Genomic DNA, 15244 nt, shown 5'->3' with positions numbered 1-15244 from the left:
GGAGCCTCCCTCTCCAAGGCTGACCTGGCTAACATTACTGCTGAGTGGTTAATCGGCCAAGAGCAGAGACCAGTACATGGCCCCAATATGGCACCATTCCCAGGGGGAGCAGTCCGCAAGTCGATTACACTGGACCTCTTCCATCATGGAGGGGGCAAAGATTTGTCCTCACTGGAATACATATTCTGGATGTGGATTTGTCTTCTTTACCTGTAATGCCTTTGCTAGCACCTACCATCGTGGACTTACAGGATGTCTCATGTACCATGGGACTTCCTTGGTGGTCCAGTGGGTAAGACTCCATGCTCCCAGTGCAGGGGGCCCAGGTTCGATCCCTGGTCGGGGAACTAGATTCCGTGTGCATGCCACAACTAAGAATCCTCATAATGCAACTAAGAGCCCACATGCTGCAACTAAAACGCAGCACAAGCAAAATAAATAAATAAATAAATAAATAAACAGAATGTCTCATCTACCGTTGCAGCATTCTGCAAAGCCTTGCAACTAATCAAGGACTTCACTGCACAGCAAAGCAAGTGCAGCAGTGGGCTCAGGTCCATGGAATCAACTAGTCTTACCTTATATCCCATTACCCAGAAGTGGCTGGTCTAAATGTACTGACGACTCAGTTAAAGCACCAATTGGGAGACAGTATCCTAAAAGTATGGGGCCCTGTCTTACAGGATGCAAGCTTATGCTTTGCATCAGAGACCATTACATGGTATTATCTCCTCCACAGTCAGAATACGGGGGACCTGGAATCAAGGGGTGGAAGTGGGAGTGACTCCTCTCACTATTACACCTAATGACTCTCATTAAAATATTGCTTCCAGTTTCACTAACTTTGAGACCTATTGGTTTGGAGAGCTTAGTCTCCAAGGGGAGAATGTTTCCACCAGAGGACACAACAATGGATTCACTGAATTAGAAGACAAGAGTGCTACCTTGGGGACTTCCCTGATGGCACAGTGGTTAAGAATCCGCCTGCCAATGCAGGGGACACGGGTTCGAGCTCTGGTCCGGGAAGATCCCACATGCCGTGGAGCAACTAAGCCCGTGTGCCGCAACTACTGAGACTGAGTGCCACAACTACTAAAGCCCACGCGCCTAGAGCCCGTGCTCCGCAACAAGAGAAGCCACCACAATGAGAAGCCCGCGCACTGCAACGAAGAGTAGCCCCCACTCGCCGCAACTAGAGAAAGCCCACGCACAGCAACGAAGAACCAACACAGCCAAAAAATAAATAAATAAATAAATGTATATATATTAAAAAAAGAGTGCTACCTTGCCATTTGGGGCTCCTTATGCCACTGAAACAACAGGCAAGAAAATGGGGTTAATTTACTGGCTGAAGTGATTATCCTGACGGCCAAGGGGAAATGAAGCTGCTGCTATACAATGGAGGCAAGGAGGACTATGTCTGAAACCCAGGGGATCCTCTGGGGCACCTCTTAGTACTTCCGTGTCTAACAAAAAAGGTTAATGAAAAACCTCAGCAACCAAAAAAAGCAGAATGACTGAGGATTGGGTCACTTCACTATGTAAAGAGCAGAGCAGTGAAGGTTCTGGCTGAGAGCAAGGGAAATATGGGATGGGCAGTTGAAAAAGGAAGCCATAGATATTAACTATGATCTTGTGACCAGTTACAGAAATGAAGACTATAGCCACTTTGTGTATTTTCTCTGTGCTTGTCGTATGCATGCGTTCATATATATATACCAGCCATTATCTTCTCTCCTTCCTATTTTTATTTTATACACAAATTATTAGAGGTTAACTTTAAAATTCAATTTTTAGGTAACAGAATATTCAGTGGGACTGTAATTCAATTTGAGGAGTAACTAATGTAGTGATTGATACAATGACTGTTAAGACTGTATGTCTTCTCACTTTGGGAAAAAGAAGTTTACTTGTAAGAAGGATGGTATCTTGTTAAGCAGAAATATAGAGTTGTTTTGTTGTTGTGAGGGAGTTGAAGTGTAGACGGCACTTGTGGAAGCTGAACAGCCAAAGAATGGACTGTGCCAGTTATCAAATTATTGCCGCCCAGCTCCAAATTCATCCTTCAATACATGCTCCACAGAGAGCTAGATGTTAAGCTTTCTCAGTAGAGGGCCCTGTAGTTAAGGGATATTGTAGGAGGAGGGGGGTCTCTGGCTGTTTCCAACAGCTGCAAGGTCGGTCAGCAGTGTGGGTATGAGGACATCTGGTGATACTCTGGCCCAACCATGCGCCCAGAACACACAACCCCTTGGTGACCTCACAGCCTTGGCCTGGACTGGCATCCACCTTCCCGTGGTTCTCTCCACAAGACACCGCATGCTCCAGGTCTCCTGCTCATACGGGTGCTCCCTGTGCAAGTCCACGAACCTGGCCACCAGCTATGGCTCACCTGTGCCCTATCTGTGCCCAGGAGGGCTGCTTCCTGCTTGTCCAGTGACTGTGCACCAGCTCTGGCCCAGGTAAACCAGCAACTCCCCCACCAACCAGTGGGCTGCAACTATACCTTACCTTCCCCAGCGAGGTAGGAACCCCGGCTTGGGGAGGGCATCCCCCTCTCCAACTTGTCCTTCCTTTCTCCTCAGTCCTAGGAAAGGACAGTTTTATTTTATCTTATAGTTACTTCGTTATCACAGTTTAATAGTTCTTTATACTAAACTTCCCCTATTTAATCACTGTATGGTTTGTCTCCTAATTAGAATCATAGTGATATTAACTGTGTCACATTCCACAGACCACTTGCTTGTCACAAGGGGGAAAATGGGTTAGAATGTGGCCATCAGCCTCCAAACACCTGTCAATCTCAACTTCCCTCATAGCAGACAACCCGATACAATGATGCCTCCAGATGAACACCACACACACATCACCTACAAGGTGTTTCTGCCAAAAATGTCAACCTAAATCTGATCAAGCCTTTAGATCTAACACACAGTTTCAGGAAATACAGGCTATGATAGAGAAAAAAGTTCAAAGGCACCACAAGGAAGCAAGGGGACAAATCCAGAAAGCGACTAGGTCTCTAAAACAAGTCAATGTCATGAAAACAAAGGGTAGGGGTGAGAGTAGGATGATAATGTTCAAGTTTACAAGAGACTTAATTAAGAGAGATAAGCAGGGAATTCCCTGGTGGTCCAGTGGTTAGGACCCAGCACTTTCACTGCGGGGGCCCAGGTTCAATCCCTGGTCAGGGAACTAAGATCCCCACAAGCCATGCAGTGCGGGGGTGGGGGGGTGGGGTAAGCAAATGACTAATTCTTATTTGGGTCTCAATTTGAACAAACCAGTTATAAAAAGGCATTTTGAAGACAACTGGAGAAGTCTGAAGTAGGACTGGTTGTTAGATGATATTAAATGTTCATTTTGTTTGGTGTGAAATAGCACTATATTTTATAGGAAAGTGTCTTTTTTTTTCAAAGTAATACACATTTAAGGTGTGACTATAATTTACTTTAAAATATAGCAGAAAATGTATTTGATTGAAAAGATGTCTGGAGATTGTTTTTAAATGGTCCCAAAAAGTGTGTGTGTGTCGAGGGATGGGGGGTGGGTAGATGAAAAGTGAATGGCAAAGTGCTGACACTTGTTGAAGCTGGGTGGTGAGCACACGGATGTCCACTACACTACTTTTAGAACATTTATGTATATTTGAACTTTTTCTTAAATTTTTTTAAACTTACAAGTAGTTGAAGCAAATGTATTACAACACGATAACAATTTTTAAGCCTAAACAATGGCTATGGGTATTCATTCTATTATTCCTACTCTGTTGTACATTTAAAATCTTTCACTGTAAAAAGTTAAATACAAATTCCAAGAAAAAAGGGAGGTCACCTCTATCCAATGCCCCAGGCAATCAAGCTCAAATGAGGCCTGAGCTGTGTCCAGTGCAGTAACAGGATGTCACTGAGAAGAGGGTGGTCAGACCATAGTGAGTGATCGGTGGGAAGAGAGAAAATGGAAGCAAGTATAGGTGGCAGTTTTCAGACCTTTGGTGAGGTGAGGAGGAGGGACTTGTTTATTTTTTGAATAGGGAAGTTTATTTTTTGTTAGGATGGGGAGATTTGAATATAGAAGTTGAGGTCTGAAAGGGAGCCCTTGGGGGTAAGGATCGTGGAAAACAATGTAGAGGTCTTCAAATTTTCCTGTAGCAAAGAAACACCTGGCTGCTTGTTAAAATACAGATCAAATTCCCAGGACCCAACCCAGAGATAATGGAGTAGATCTGGCCTAGGAAGCTGCATGCAGCCAGCATCTCGGGTGACCTTGATGCAGGGGGTCCCGTGCAACAACCGCTGGAGAAACCTGTGGTGGCAGGAGGGTGGACGGACAGCGCATGGTTTCTGAGAAGGCAGGGAGACGGGGCACACCTCCTCGGCAGGCTGGCAACACAACAGGCAGATTTCGTCAGGGGAACCCTACACTCTTCTAGGCAATGATTTCCAGCTCTCTGGGAAGCACAAGGTGAAGTCAGCGATTGGCAGGAGGGACCCAAGGAGGCTTCGGCTGCAGTCCAGGAGGTTAGCATCGACACAGACTGGGGTGGGAAAGAAGCGTACGGGTACAGGAGTAATGGTCAGGGAGCGAAGAGCAGCAAAGCGTCGGCCACCTCCTCAAGGCTTCAAGGTAAAGAAGGCTTCTCAGGGACAGTGAGGTGACCCAAGCTATGCCTCGAGGTTGGCCTGGTGCGTGGATGGACAGACTGAGAGCAGCATCTCAGAAAAGTCTAGAGGTGAGGACTTTGTGACGCTAGGCCGTATCTTCAGTGAGGAAGGTCAGCTACATATTTCTCCTCTACCTGCAGGTCCTGGAAGTGGAACTCTCCAGAGCAGCAGTAAATGGACCCTGGGTCTAATACCAGAAAATCACTAAATCTAGCAGGTATGGTAGTCTCAATTCCAGCCCCCTCCGGGAAACAGTGACAAAATCCCTGCTGCAGTGCAGCTGAACTGCTGGAAAAGCACGGTCCACTGCAGTAAGAGAAGAGCTTGTGTGAAAATAGATGATCTCCAGCCTGTCCAGGCTGAGCTATCAGACCACTGCGGAGGAAGAAGTGCATCAGGTCTAGCCTTGGGGAATAATCCATCAGTTCCAAAATCCCCAGGCCCTGAAGAGAGACCACAATCACCCCCGAAATCCCTTGACTCCAGCCTGCCTTAAAAATAAATACTACTAAAGTATCCTTGTGCTGGAAATGTAAAATGGTGCAGCTGCCATGGAAAACAGTAGGATAATTCCTCAAAATATTAAACACAGAATTACCACATGATCCGGAAATTCCACTTCTGGGTGAAAACAGGGTCTCGAAGAGATATTCGTACACCATTGTTTATAGCAGCATTATTCACAATAGCCACGAGGTGGAAGTAACCCAAGTGTCCATTGACAGATGAATGCATAAATAAAATGTGGTATATACATACAATAGAATATTATTCAGCCTTAAAAGGGAAGGTAATTCTGATACATTCTACAACATGGATGAACCTTGAGGACAGTATGCTAAATGAAATAAGCCAGTCACAAGAAAGCAAATAGTGTATGATTTCACTTGTATGAGCTACCTAGAGTAGTCAAATTCATAAAGACAGAAAGTAGAATGGTAGTTGCCAGGGCTGGGGGAAGGGGAGAATGAGGAGTTATCATTTAATGGGTATAGAGATTCAATTTTGCAAGATGAAAAAGTTCTGGAGATTGATTGCACAATGTGAATATACTTAACACTCCTGGATTGTACTTTATAATGAATAAGATAGTAAATTTTATATTATGTGTATTTAACCACAGTTTTTTTTAATGTTCATGTTTATATGTGAAAAACAGACAAACGAACAAAGCCATAAAACCTACTAAAATAGTCATCCTCTCTTCTACGAAGAGTTCCACAAGTACGAAATATATCTTCAGTCTCCTTTCCTTCACCATAAAGGATGTTTCTAAAGTACCTGAGGGCTTCCCTGGTGGCGCAGTGGTTCGGAGTCTGCCTGCCAATGCAGGGGACACGGGTTCGAGCCCCGGTCTGGGAGGATCTCACATGCCACGGAGCAACTAAGCCCGTGCACTGCAGCTGCTGAGCCTGCGCTCTGGAGCCTGCGAGCCACAACTACTGAAGCCCCCGCGCCTAGAGCCGGTGCTCTGCAGCAAGAGAAGCCACCGCAATGGGAAGCCCGCACACTGCAGCGAAGAGTGGCCCCCACTCGCCACAGCTAGAGAGGGCCCGTGTGCAGCAACAAACACCCAACGCAACCAAAAATAAAAATAAATACATAAATAAATACATAAATGAATAAAAATAAATTTGTAAAAAAATAAAAAATAAAGTACCTGAAACACTGTGTTCAAAACCAAGCTCACCCTTTTCCCCACCATACTCACTCTTCCTTTCTCATTATGTTAAGCCAAAAACCCAAGTCATCCTTGATTTGTTGCTCTTCCTCCTCCCTACCAAATGCAACTCATCACAATGTCCTTCAATTTTACCCCCTTAATATCTCTCCAACTGGTCCCCTTCTCTCCATCTCCAGGGCTCACCACCATTAACTTCTCCTTGGTCTATTCCACCAGCCTCCTAACCAGTCTCCATTCTTGCTTGCCCCTTCCAACTTGTCCCCCCATTGCCTCCAGGAGGAACTTAAAACACACACACACACACACACACACACACACACCACAAATCCAATCACATCAATCCTTTCATTTAGGCTTCCCACTGGTCTTCAAATAAAGTGGTCTCTTATCCTGTCCCTTTGTCTGTGGCACTCCAGCCACATTGGCTCTCTCTATTTAGGTCACTGAGAGTGTCCCTGTCTCTCTCGCTTCAGGACCTTTGTATATGCTCTTCTTGGATCCCATTCCCTGCACCTAGGTCTACTCATCTTCTGGACGGGGTATTGTTTCCTTCAGAAAGTCTTCTTTTCCTCTGACTTACCAATCTGTTATATGCTTTCTGAGGACCCTACACTCTCCTTTACCTCACTGCTTATGATCAAACAAATACAGAGTCATTAGTGGTTATCAACTGTCTCCCTACTGGCTATAAGTTCTGAGGGCAGAAAGGGTCCATGTCTTTTTATTGGCCCAATATACATTCAGCCTGGCAAAGGGTTGGGCAAAATTATTTAATGGTATTACCCCAAACTGGGTTTTTAGAATAAAAATGGTTAAAATTCTGGAGCCTCATAAGAACTAATCACCATTACCTCTCCTTGCCCTCCCAAATTAGTGATTTTTCCAGAACACTACTTCCAATGCAAAAGAATCCCATCCTGTAGATAGGACTTGAAATGTCCGCCACCTGTTTATCATTCATTCATTTATTTGAACATGTATTCAGTCCTGGCATAAGGTTATGCACAAATACAAATAAAACTTAGTATCTGCACCTAAAATATTTTCTACTCTGGTAGAGAAATTAAAACACTTATTTTATTTTCCTACTTAAAAACAAAAACCCTATGCTTTAACACAGGTTCTAGAAGACTGGGCTCAAATCCTGGCTCCACTATCTGTGTAACCCGGTCACCTAACTTCTCTGTGCCTTAGTTTCCTCATCAGTAAGATGGGGTTAAAATAATGATACCTACCTCATGGGGCTGTGAGACTTAGACAATTTAATACACATAAAGTACTTAGCATGGTGTCTAGTACATAGAAAGGCTCAACACCCATTACCAAGAGTAACACATCGTCTGCAGCAAGGCTTATACCTCTACTCCTTTCTGGCGGTACAGCACAGGTAAGGGTTAGGCTAGCCACGCAGACCATGTCTATGGCATGTACTCAACATTTACACTCATTTAAAACTTTATTGGGGGACTTCCCTGGTGGCCCAGTGGTTAAGAATCCACCTGCCAATGCAGGAGACACGGGTTCGAGCCCTGCTCTGGGAAGATCCCATATGCTGCGGAGCAACTAAGCCCATGCGTCACAACTACTGAGCCTGCACTCTAGAGCCCGCACACCTAGAGCCTGTGCTCCACAACAAGAGAAGCCACTGCAGTGAGAAGCCCACGCACCGCAAAGAAGAGTAGCCCCCGCTTGCCACAACTAAAGAAAATCCACGCACAGCAACGAAGACCCAACGCAGCAAAAAAAAAAAAAAAAAAAAGATAGTAAAACTTTATTGGTGTACAAACAAAGCTAAGACTTCATATGATAAACAGGAGTTCTACAGCAATGACGTCACCATTTTCAGTACTCTATTTAATAAGCTTGCGTAGGCAACATATATTTTCAAAAGTAATACAGTTTAATTTTTTATTGATTGATTGCCATGTTGGGTCTTTGCTGCTGCGCGCGGGCTTTTCTCTAGTTGCAGCGAGCGGGGGCCAGTCCTCACTGCGGTGCGCAGGCCTCTCATTGCAGTGGCCTCTCCCACTGCAGAGCACGGGCTGCAGGCGTGCGGGCTTCAGTAGTTGTGGCGCATGGGCCTAGTTGCTCCGCAGCATGTGGGATCTTCCCAGACCAGGGCTCGAACCCGTGTCCCTTGCATTGGCAGGCAGATTCTTAACCACTGTGCCACCAGGGAAGCCCCAAGTTAATATTTTTAAAAGTATATGCTGTGTTGTAAACACTAAATTACATGCTACCTATGTCAACTGACAACCCTTCTCCACAAAAAGTTTAAATCACTGTTATTTCCTACCGACTTCCCTGATTTTTAACTAAATTTTTGCAATTTTTTTCACATTGTACAGGCACATTTATAAGAATCAGAAATAAACAACAAATGCAACAGATCGCTAAAAATTGCATCAAGGCATTTGTCCACCTCAGAAGTGTTAAGGGCTGACATTTTGTGTATTAAAGATTACACTGAAAAGTTTTAACATGTGAATAACAATGGTATACAGTTTCACTAGCATGAACAGTTGTCTTCTATTGAAATAAGACCCCAACGCGATGCCTTTGTGATCTTTAGTTGCAATCAATAAAGTATTTTTTTTAACTTTATTAGGCAACCACTACATAGCAGGCACTGTTCTAAATATGCACTGGAGATAAAGAGATGCAAGAAATGCTCTCAGCCCTCAAGGAATTTGGTTTAGCAGAAGAAACCTATACAAACATTGCCCTATTGTGCCATACAAAACAGACCTTAGCACTGGGTCTTGTGAGACCCAAAGGAAAGTCAGCTGAAAGTCAAGTCTATTGGGATTAGATCAGGGAAGGTTTCAGAAAGAACCCTTAAACTAAGTCCTGAAGGATAAGTAAGAATTCTCCAGTGAAGTAAAGAGGGAAATGGCAGTGTTCACAGAAGGAACTGTAGGCTGGTGCAAACATAGCGAGCCCTGAAACGTCATCATGTGTTGGGATCCTGTTCTGTGCAACTGGAACACAGATTTGGGTAGGAGTTGAAGAAGAAATTGAAGTCGAAGAAACAAATAAGGCCGGTTTATAGACATAACACGAGAAGGAGTTTGTACTTTGTTTTTCAAAGAAGGGAAGCCATTGAAAAAAATCCTAATTAGGGTAATGACGTGATCAGTCTACACTTTAGAAAGATTAGTGGTTTAGGACTCCACGGCTCCCATGAGAGGGCTGCCCCTAACAGGGGGTCCTCACTCGCGCTACTTCTGGATTTAGCGGCGATTCGCCCCCTTCTCCCAGCCTTGGTCAGCACTGTTATCCCACCCGCTGTGCAAGCCGGCCCCCGCAGGAGCACCCCTGGTCTGACTTCAGCAGCACTTCCCGGCAGGAGACCGAGCACTCACTGTCACCCGTGGGCGGCCACCCTCAACGTGATCTGAGCATCCTTCCAGAGGCTGACAGCCCTGGGCTTCAGTTGGGCTGTGCCGCTACTTGTGTGACCACTACGGTTGCCTCAGTTTCCTTCTCCGGAGAAGGGGAAGGCCCGGCCCTAGGTGGCTGTATGTTAAGTGGTAGACGCCGCGGGAGAGCCGGCGACGGGCGGACTCCAGCGCCGTAGAGACCGCGACGCGCGCCTCCGGCTCCGCTCAGAGACTCGAGCCGGCGGGCGAGCGGGATAAGCTAGAACGTGGGAGGCAGGGCGGGGTGGCTCACCGGTAAAAGGCAGAGTCCCCAAGCGGGTTCCAGTTCGCGGTGTAGCAGTCCATGGCTGGTGCAGGCGGCAGCCGACCAGCGCCGAGGGGACACCCACCTAGCGCGGGCTCCAGGAAGGCACTTCCGCTTCCGCCCGTCCGGGTCACGTGGCGAGGCCGCGGCTACGGCCGTCACCGCTGTGGGCGGCTGCACTTGGCCGCCGCCGCGCCCCCTCCCACGCCCGGGTGGGCCCGGCCCTGGCTCCTGCTCCCCACGGCGGCCACCCCTGCTGCCTTCCTGTCCCCTCGGGCGTTGGGGGGGTCGGGCAGAGTCGGACATGGGTGACCGGAAGTGGGAGTTGTGAGTGTCGCAGCCCGGGGCGGGGAGGGCCCAGGCGCTGTCGGGCCTCCGCGACTCACGCATGGAGAGTGCTGGGCGTCGGGCTGCGCACCGACCGCTAACCGGGACGCACGGGCTCTGCGGGGCAGAGGCTGTGCTGAAGCGACTGGCCTCTTCGGGCGCGGGAACATGAGGCCAGGCCCGGAGCCCGCTGCGGGCGTGACGCGCGGTGTGCGGGCCTGCCCGGGTCGCGGGTGAACGGCGCGGAGCCCCGGGACTCGGTAATTGGCGCGAGCGAGCGCGCGCATGCGCGGGGCGGCGGCGGGCACGTGGCGGGGCGCAGGGCTGCACCGCGCGGGAAGCGCTTCGGTGTCCTGGAGCCCAGCGGGCCTGGCGACCTCCTGCCTCCTGTGCCAAGTGTAATGGAGACCGGCGCCACCATGGGCCCCACTCTGCTGCCGCCACCTGGTCCCTGTAGCCCAGAGCAGCCCGGAGGGCGCCGCCGCGGGTCTCGTTTATTCCGTGTGGGTCCTGGAGCCAACCTGTCCTGAGTCCCCGCCCTCGCGCGGCTTAGTGGCCTCTCCCTGCAGCCCGTCGTTGTTGGCGGCGGCATGGTCTTCTGTCTGGAGAACGAGGAGCTGCGCCGCCCGCTGGGAAGCACCATGGTCCATTTCCAGGCCTCTGAAGTCCAGCAGCTGCTACACAACAAGTTCGTGGTCATCTTGGGGGACTCAAGTGAGTGCCCTTCTAGAATCACACTTCCCGGTCCCACACCTGCAGCCTGTTTTCCGCATCTGGACCCTTTGTCTCCATCTCAAATCTCCTTCCTGATCCCTAGTCTGTTCCAGTCCAGTAGGTTTTCTCTTTTGATTTCCCTAACGCCTTCCACAGGTGTCCTGACAGATGTAGCCTGTCAAGCTTTTCACCCCATCCTTGCTCAGCATTTTTCTTCCTGACGGTCCCCCACAATGTCCCTCATGGAAGCGGTGGATTGTGCTGTCTGTCTCTTGGGTGACTTGGCTGACTTATTTCTGCCAGGTGATCTTGGGTCACTATATACTGAGTTGAGGAGTGGTGTCTAGCTAGAAGGAACAGAGGTAGTGCCAGGACTTTTTAACCTCACCTTTTCTTCTGCTTCTAAGTCAACACTCCACAAAGGTGGTGTTGGGCAACCCCAGCCCTGGGAAGATGGGAGGCCTGGATTTGGAAGGAGCTGGGGTGGAGTGCGGCCTGCCTCAGCCGCAGGATCTCTGTCTCCCTGCAGTCCAGCGGGCTGTGTACAAAGACCTGGTGCTTCTGCTCCAGAAAGACTCACTGCTCACAGCCGCCCAGCTGAAAGCCAAGGTGAGGGAAGCTTGGCGGCCATGCCTGTGGTGGGTGGGCACAGACTCTGGCCTGGTAGGGTCCTCCTCCCTGGCATGGGTCTGACCAGCTGGGTGGGGGGGTGGGCAGGGGGAGCTGAGCTTTGAACAGGACCAGCTGGTGGCTGGGGGTCAGCTGGGTGAGCTGCACAACGGGACACAGTACCGGGAGGTCCGCCAGTTCTGCTCGGGTTCTGGCCACCACCTTGTACGCTTCTACTTCCTCACCCGCGTTTACTCCGAGTACCTCGAGGGAGTCCTGGAGGAGCTGACATATGGGCCTGCCCCGGACCTGGTGATCATCAACTCTTGCCTCTGGGATCTCTCCAGGTTGGGGCGGGGGCAGAGGGAAACCGGGGGTGGAGGTATGGCTCAGAGGCCACCCACCCCTGTGCTCTTGCCCACCCTTTGTGCTACCCAACAGGTATGGCCGCTGCTCGATGGAGAGCTACCGAGAGAACCTGGAGCGGGTGTTCATGCGCATGGACCAGGTGTTGCCAGACTCCTGCCTGCTGGTGTGGAACATGGCAATGCCCCTAGGAGAGCGTGTCACTGGGGGTTTCCTTCTGCCTGAGGCAAGTGACCAGAGCCCCTTAGGATAGAGGACGGGGCAGCTGACTGGTAGATAGAGGACCCTCCCTCCCGAACCTGCTTCATTCTGTGGCTCTTAGATGCTGCACTTTCTCACTCAGCTCCAGCCCCTGGCGGGCTCTTTGCGGCGGGATGTGGTTGAAGGGAACTTCTACAGCGCTACGCTGGCTGGGGACCACTGCTTCGATGTCTTGGACCTCCACTTTCATTTCCGGCATGCAGTACAGCACCGTCACCGGGACGGTGTCCACTGGGACCAGCATGCTCACCGCCACCTCTCACACTTGCTTCTGACCCATGTGGCTGATGCCTGGGGTGTGGAGCTGCCGAAGCGTGACTATCCCCATGGTGAGCCCTACCACAAGTGGGGACGGTAGTGATGCAAAGAGGGCCCTCAGAGCATAGGGCTCATAAACGACAGGACAGAGATCCTCAAGGGGAGTAGAGGCCCCTTGAAGGACTGTTGTGGATCCTGAGTGCTCCTTCCTTCCCCTGGGTTTCTGTATGGTCTAGCCGTGTGGTCACCTATGTGTATGTGAATGAGCATTGAGCACATAAGGCAGCATGTCAGAGACCCTTATGCTACAGATAAACGGGAAAGGAATGGGAATACTTTTAGATAGAAGTAGATGTGGGGGGTGGAAAGGCAGAAACAGAGGAAAGGTAATCCAGGCAGTGTGGCAGAAATAACGAAGCCCCTTGGCTGGTGCTGTCAGCCCCTCAGTTCCTGCCTGCTTATAAAGGGAACATCGTGGGTGGTTCCACATCTGCTTCTGCCCTGGATCGTGTCCTCCAAGGCTAATGTTCCTGCCTCACTTGTTGACAACTCATCCCTTTAAGCCACTTGTCTAGGACAATTGCTGTGTACATAGTACCTACAGGATAGTGTTTATTGAATTGGAGACACAAGTCATGTTAGCAGGCTGTAGTAGCAGTAAAGGATGTGAGGGCACAGAGAGGTCAAGAATGTCACTTTTAGCCTGGAGTTGGAGCATCAGGGAAGTGAGTTAGGACCTTGATTATATAATGGTCCAATTTCTTTGTTTTTTTAGGTGAGAACTAAATCTCATCTAAATCAGTTGGAGAACTGATCCCCAACAAAGGAAGGGTTGCTCTAAAGGTTGTAAGGCTAGTTTGTCGTGGCTCAGGTCTTCTGAATCCAGTTTGGAGCCACAGAAATAGGAACGTCAAAGGGAAGAGTTGGGTGGGAGGATGAGTTGGTGAGTTTGGTTAGGGCAGATCTCTTTGAGGTACTATGAAGATGTTGAGTAGATTTGGAGTCAGTGGTGCCCAGCAGGGAGATGGCAGCTGAGGGCATGAATGTGAACAGCGACGGAAAGAGCAAAACAATAGCCATGTTTTGGAGTTGGAAGGGAAGAGGGGCTGATGGAGGAAACAAAAGGAGACAAGGGTAGAGTCACTTTGAGGGAGGACAGAGGCTACTGGCCACGTGACTTGTCAGGAAGCGAGGAAGTGGTTACATTTCGTAGGATAAATGTTGAAGGAGTAGAGTAGGGTTAAAAGAGGTAGTGAGCAGTTGATGAGAGAATGGCACCTGGGCATCCCACTCTTTGTGGGAGGAAATATGAAAGGACCAGGGGCCTACTGGGAGAAGGAAGTGACAGGATCTTTGTTTTTAAGAGAGAAGGTTTACTAAGCTTATTTATTGGTCTGTGGCGAGGAGCTGGGAGAGGAAAAAGCTAAAGATACAGGAGCTGGGCAACAGAGGGAGGAGACTGGAGGGGAGCATGAGGTCAGAACAAAGGCAAATCCACTGACTATTGAGACAGGCAGGGAAGAAAGAGCACAGCTTGGGCTTGGCCTGAAATGAGAGGGGATGAGGAAACCTGGGTAGGAAGTAGAGGGTGCTGTGTTCTCCAAGAGGAGAGAGTAGAGGTTTAGAAGTGTGGACAGCCAGAGTTCAGGGCAGCCTGGCTCCCCAGGCCTACCTAAAACAACCATCCCATTCCTAGACCCGTGGATTGAGGACTGGCCAGAGCCGGATCATCTCTTCCAGGGGAGCCAGGGGCAGCCCCCAGACTTCGGGGAGCAGCTGGCCTTGCCCCCACCCTCTCCCTTACCCCTTCCCATGCATTTTCCCTACCCTCTTCCTCAGCCCTCCCCACCTCCTCTGTTTCCACCCCTGCCCCAGGATCCCCCTTTTTTCCCAGGCCAGCCCTTCCCACCCCATGAATTCTTCAATTTTAATCCAACAGAAGACTGCTCGATGCCACCCCACTTAGGTAGGTGCCTCTACAACCTCCCAGCACACCTTTTCCAGCATCCCCTTGAACGTCCCCCATCCTAGCCTCCTGTGTCCAGGTGGGCTGAGAGGAGTTGGGTAGCCCTTGTGCCCCCCAGGCTTGGGTTCAGTCACAGCTGAGTCTGGAACAGCATCTGTAGACTCATTAATTAGCTCATTGATTGTCACAATTTCCTGACTTGGAAATAGGGGAAGTAGTATTGCCATTTTGCAAATGGGGATTGAAGCCCAGAGAAACTCACCCTGGAGGACCAGAACTGCCTGAAGGCAGAACTGGGCTCACCCTGGCCAGAAGCCCACTCTGATAATGGCTGGTTCTTTTGTAGGATGTAGCCCCGGAGTGAACTTTGTGCCTGGTCCCCTGCCTCCTCCAGTCCCCAGCCCTATCCCCCATGGTCAGCACCGGGGCCTGGCCGTCCACCGGGGGATGCCACGCTGTATTCACACCAGCCCCTACCACGTGCCGAGGACAGGGGCACCCTGCAGGCAGCGTCCCAGACACTCAGACAGGCTGATCCATACATACAAACTGGACAGATGGCCTCCTGCCCATTCGGGGACGTGGCCTGGGTAGAGTGGATCTGCCCTGCAGTGCCTGCTTGCCACCCCAGGTGCTGGACCAGGGTATCTTGCTATGCCTGGCATTGTTGTTGTCCATTGCTGTCACCAATAAAGGCATGGAAGAACA

At 49.7% G+C, this 15244-nt stretch overlaps 2 protein-coding genes across 10 annotated transcripts in view; one reads left to right on the top strand and one right to left on the bottom strand.

Moving 5' to 3' along the window:
- VPS16 (VPS16 core subunit of CORVET and HOPS complexes) overlaps positions 1 to 10453 on the bottom strand; it is a 24623-nt gene extending 14170 nt beyond the window's left edge. For 2 of the 4 annotated variants that reach the window (XM_036825596.1, XM_036825595.1), the window contains exon 1: positions 10024 to 10158. In XM_036825596.1, the coding sequence (XP_036681491.1) occupies positions 10024 to 10076 (53 nt within the window). In that variant the 5' untranslated portion in view covers positions 10077 to 10158. Of the gene's footprint in view, positions 1 to 10023 lie in introns of all 4 variants that reach the window. The other 2 variants (XM_036825592.1, XM_036825593.1) reach the window with 2 other exon arrangements.
- Positions 10224 to 15244, top strand: PCED1A (PC-esterase domain containing 1A). Of its 6 annotated transcripts, none has more exons than XM_036825599.1 (8): positions 10224 to 10362; positions 10932 to 11076; positions 11606 to 11685; positions 11794 to 12032; positions 12127 to 12277; positions 12374 to 12641; positions 14267 to 14536; positions 14883 to 15244. In XM_036825599.1, exons 2-8 carry the CDS (start codon positions 10953 to 10955, stop codon positions 15128 to 15130), a joined length of 1380 nt encoding a protein of 459 aa, XP_036681494.1. In that variant the 5' UTR covers positions 10224 to 10362; positions 10932 to 10952; the 3' UTR covers positions 15131 to 15244. The 6 variants fall into 6 exon arrangements, with proteins under 6 accessions (XP_036681494.1, XP_036681497.1, XP_036681496.1 ...); XM_036825602.1 differs by having other exon boundaries at positions 10313 to 10622; positions 11947 to 12032; positions 12395 to 12641; XM_036825601.1 differs by lacking the exon at positions 10224 to 10362 and adding an exon at positions 10506 to 10622 and having other exon boundaries at positions 11947 to 12032.

This window comes from Balaenoptera musculus, chromosome 15 (assembly GCF_009873245.2).
Source record: "Balaenoptera musculus isolate JJ_BM4_2016_0621 chromosome 15, mBalMus1.pri.v3, whole genome shotgun sequence".
Lineage (NCBI taxonomy): Eukaryota > Metazoa > Chordata > Mammalia > Artiodactyla > Balaenopteridae > Balaenoptera > Balaenoptera musculus.
Note: the sequence above shows the minus strand (reverse complement) of the source record. Positions and strands in the feature narration are given on the sequence as shown.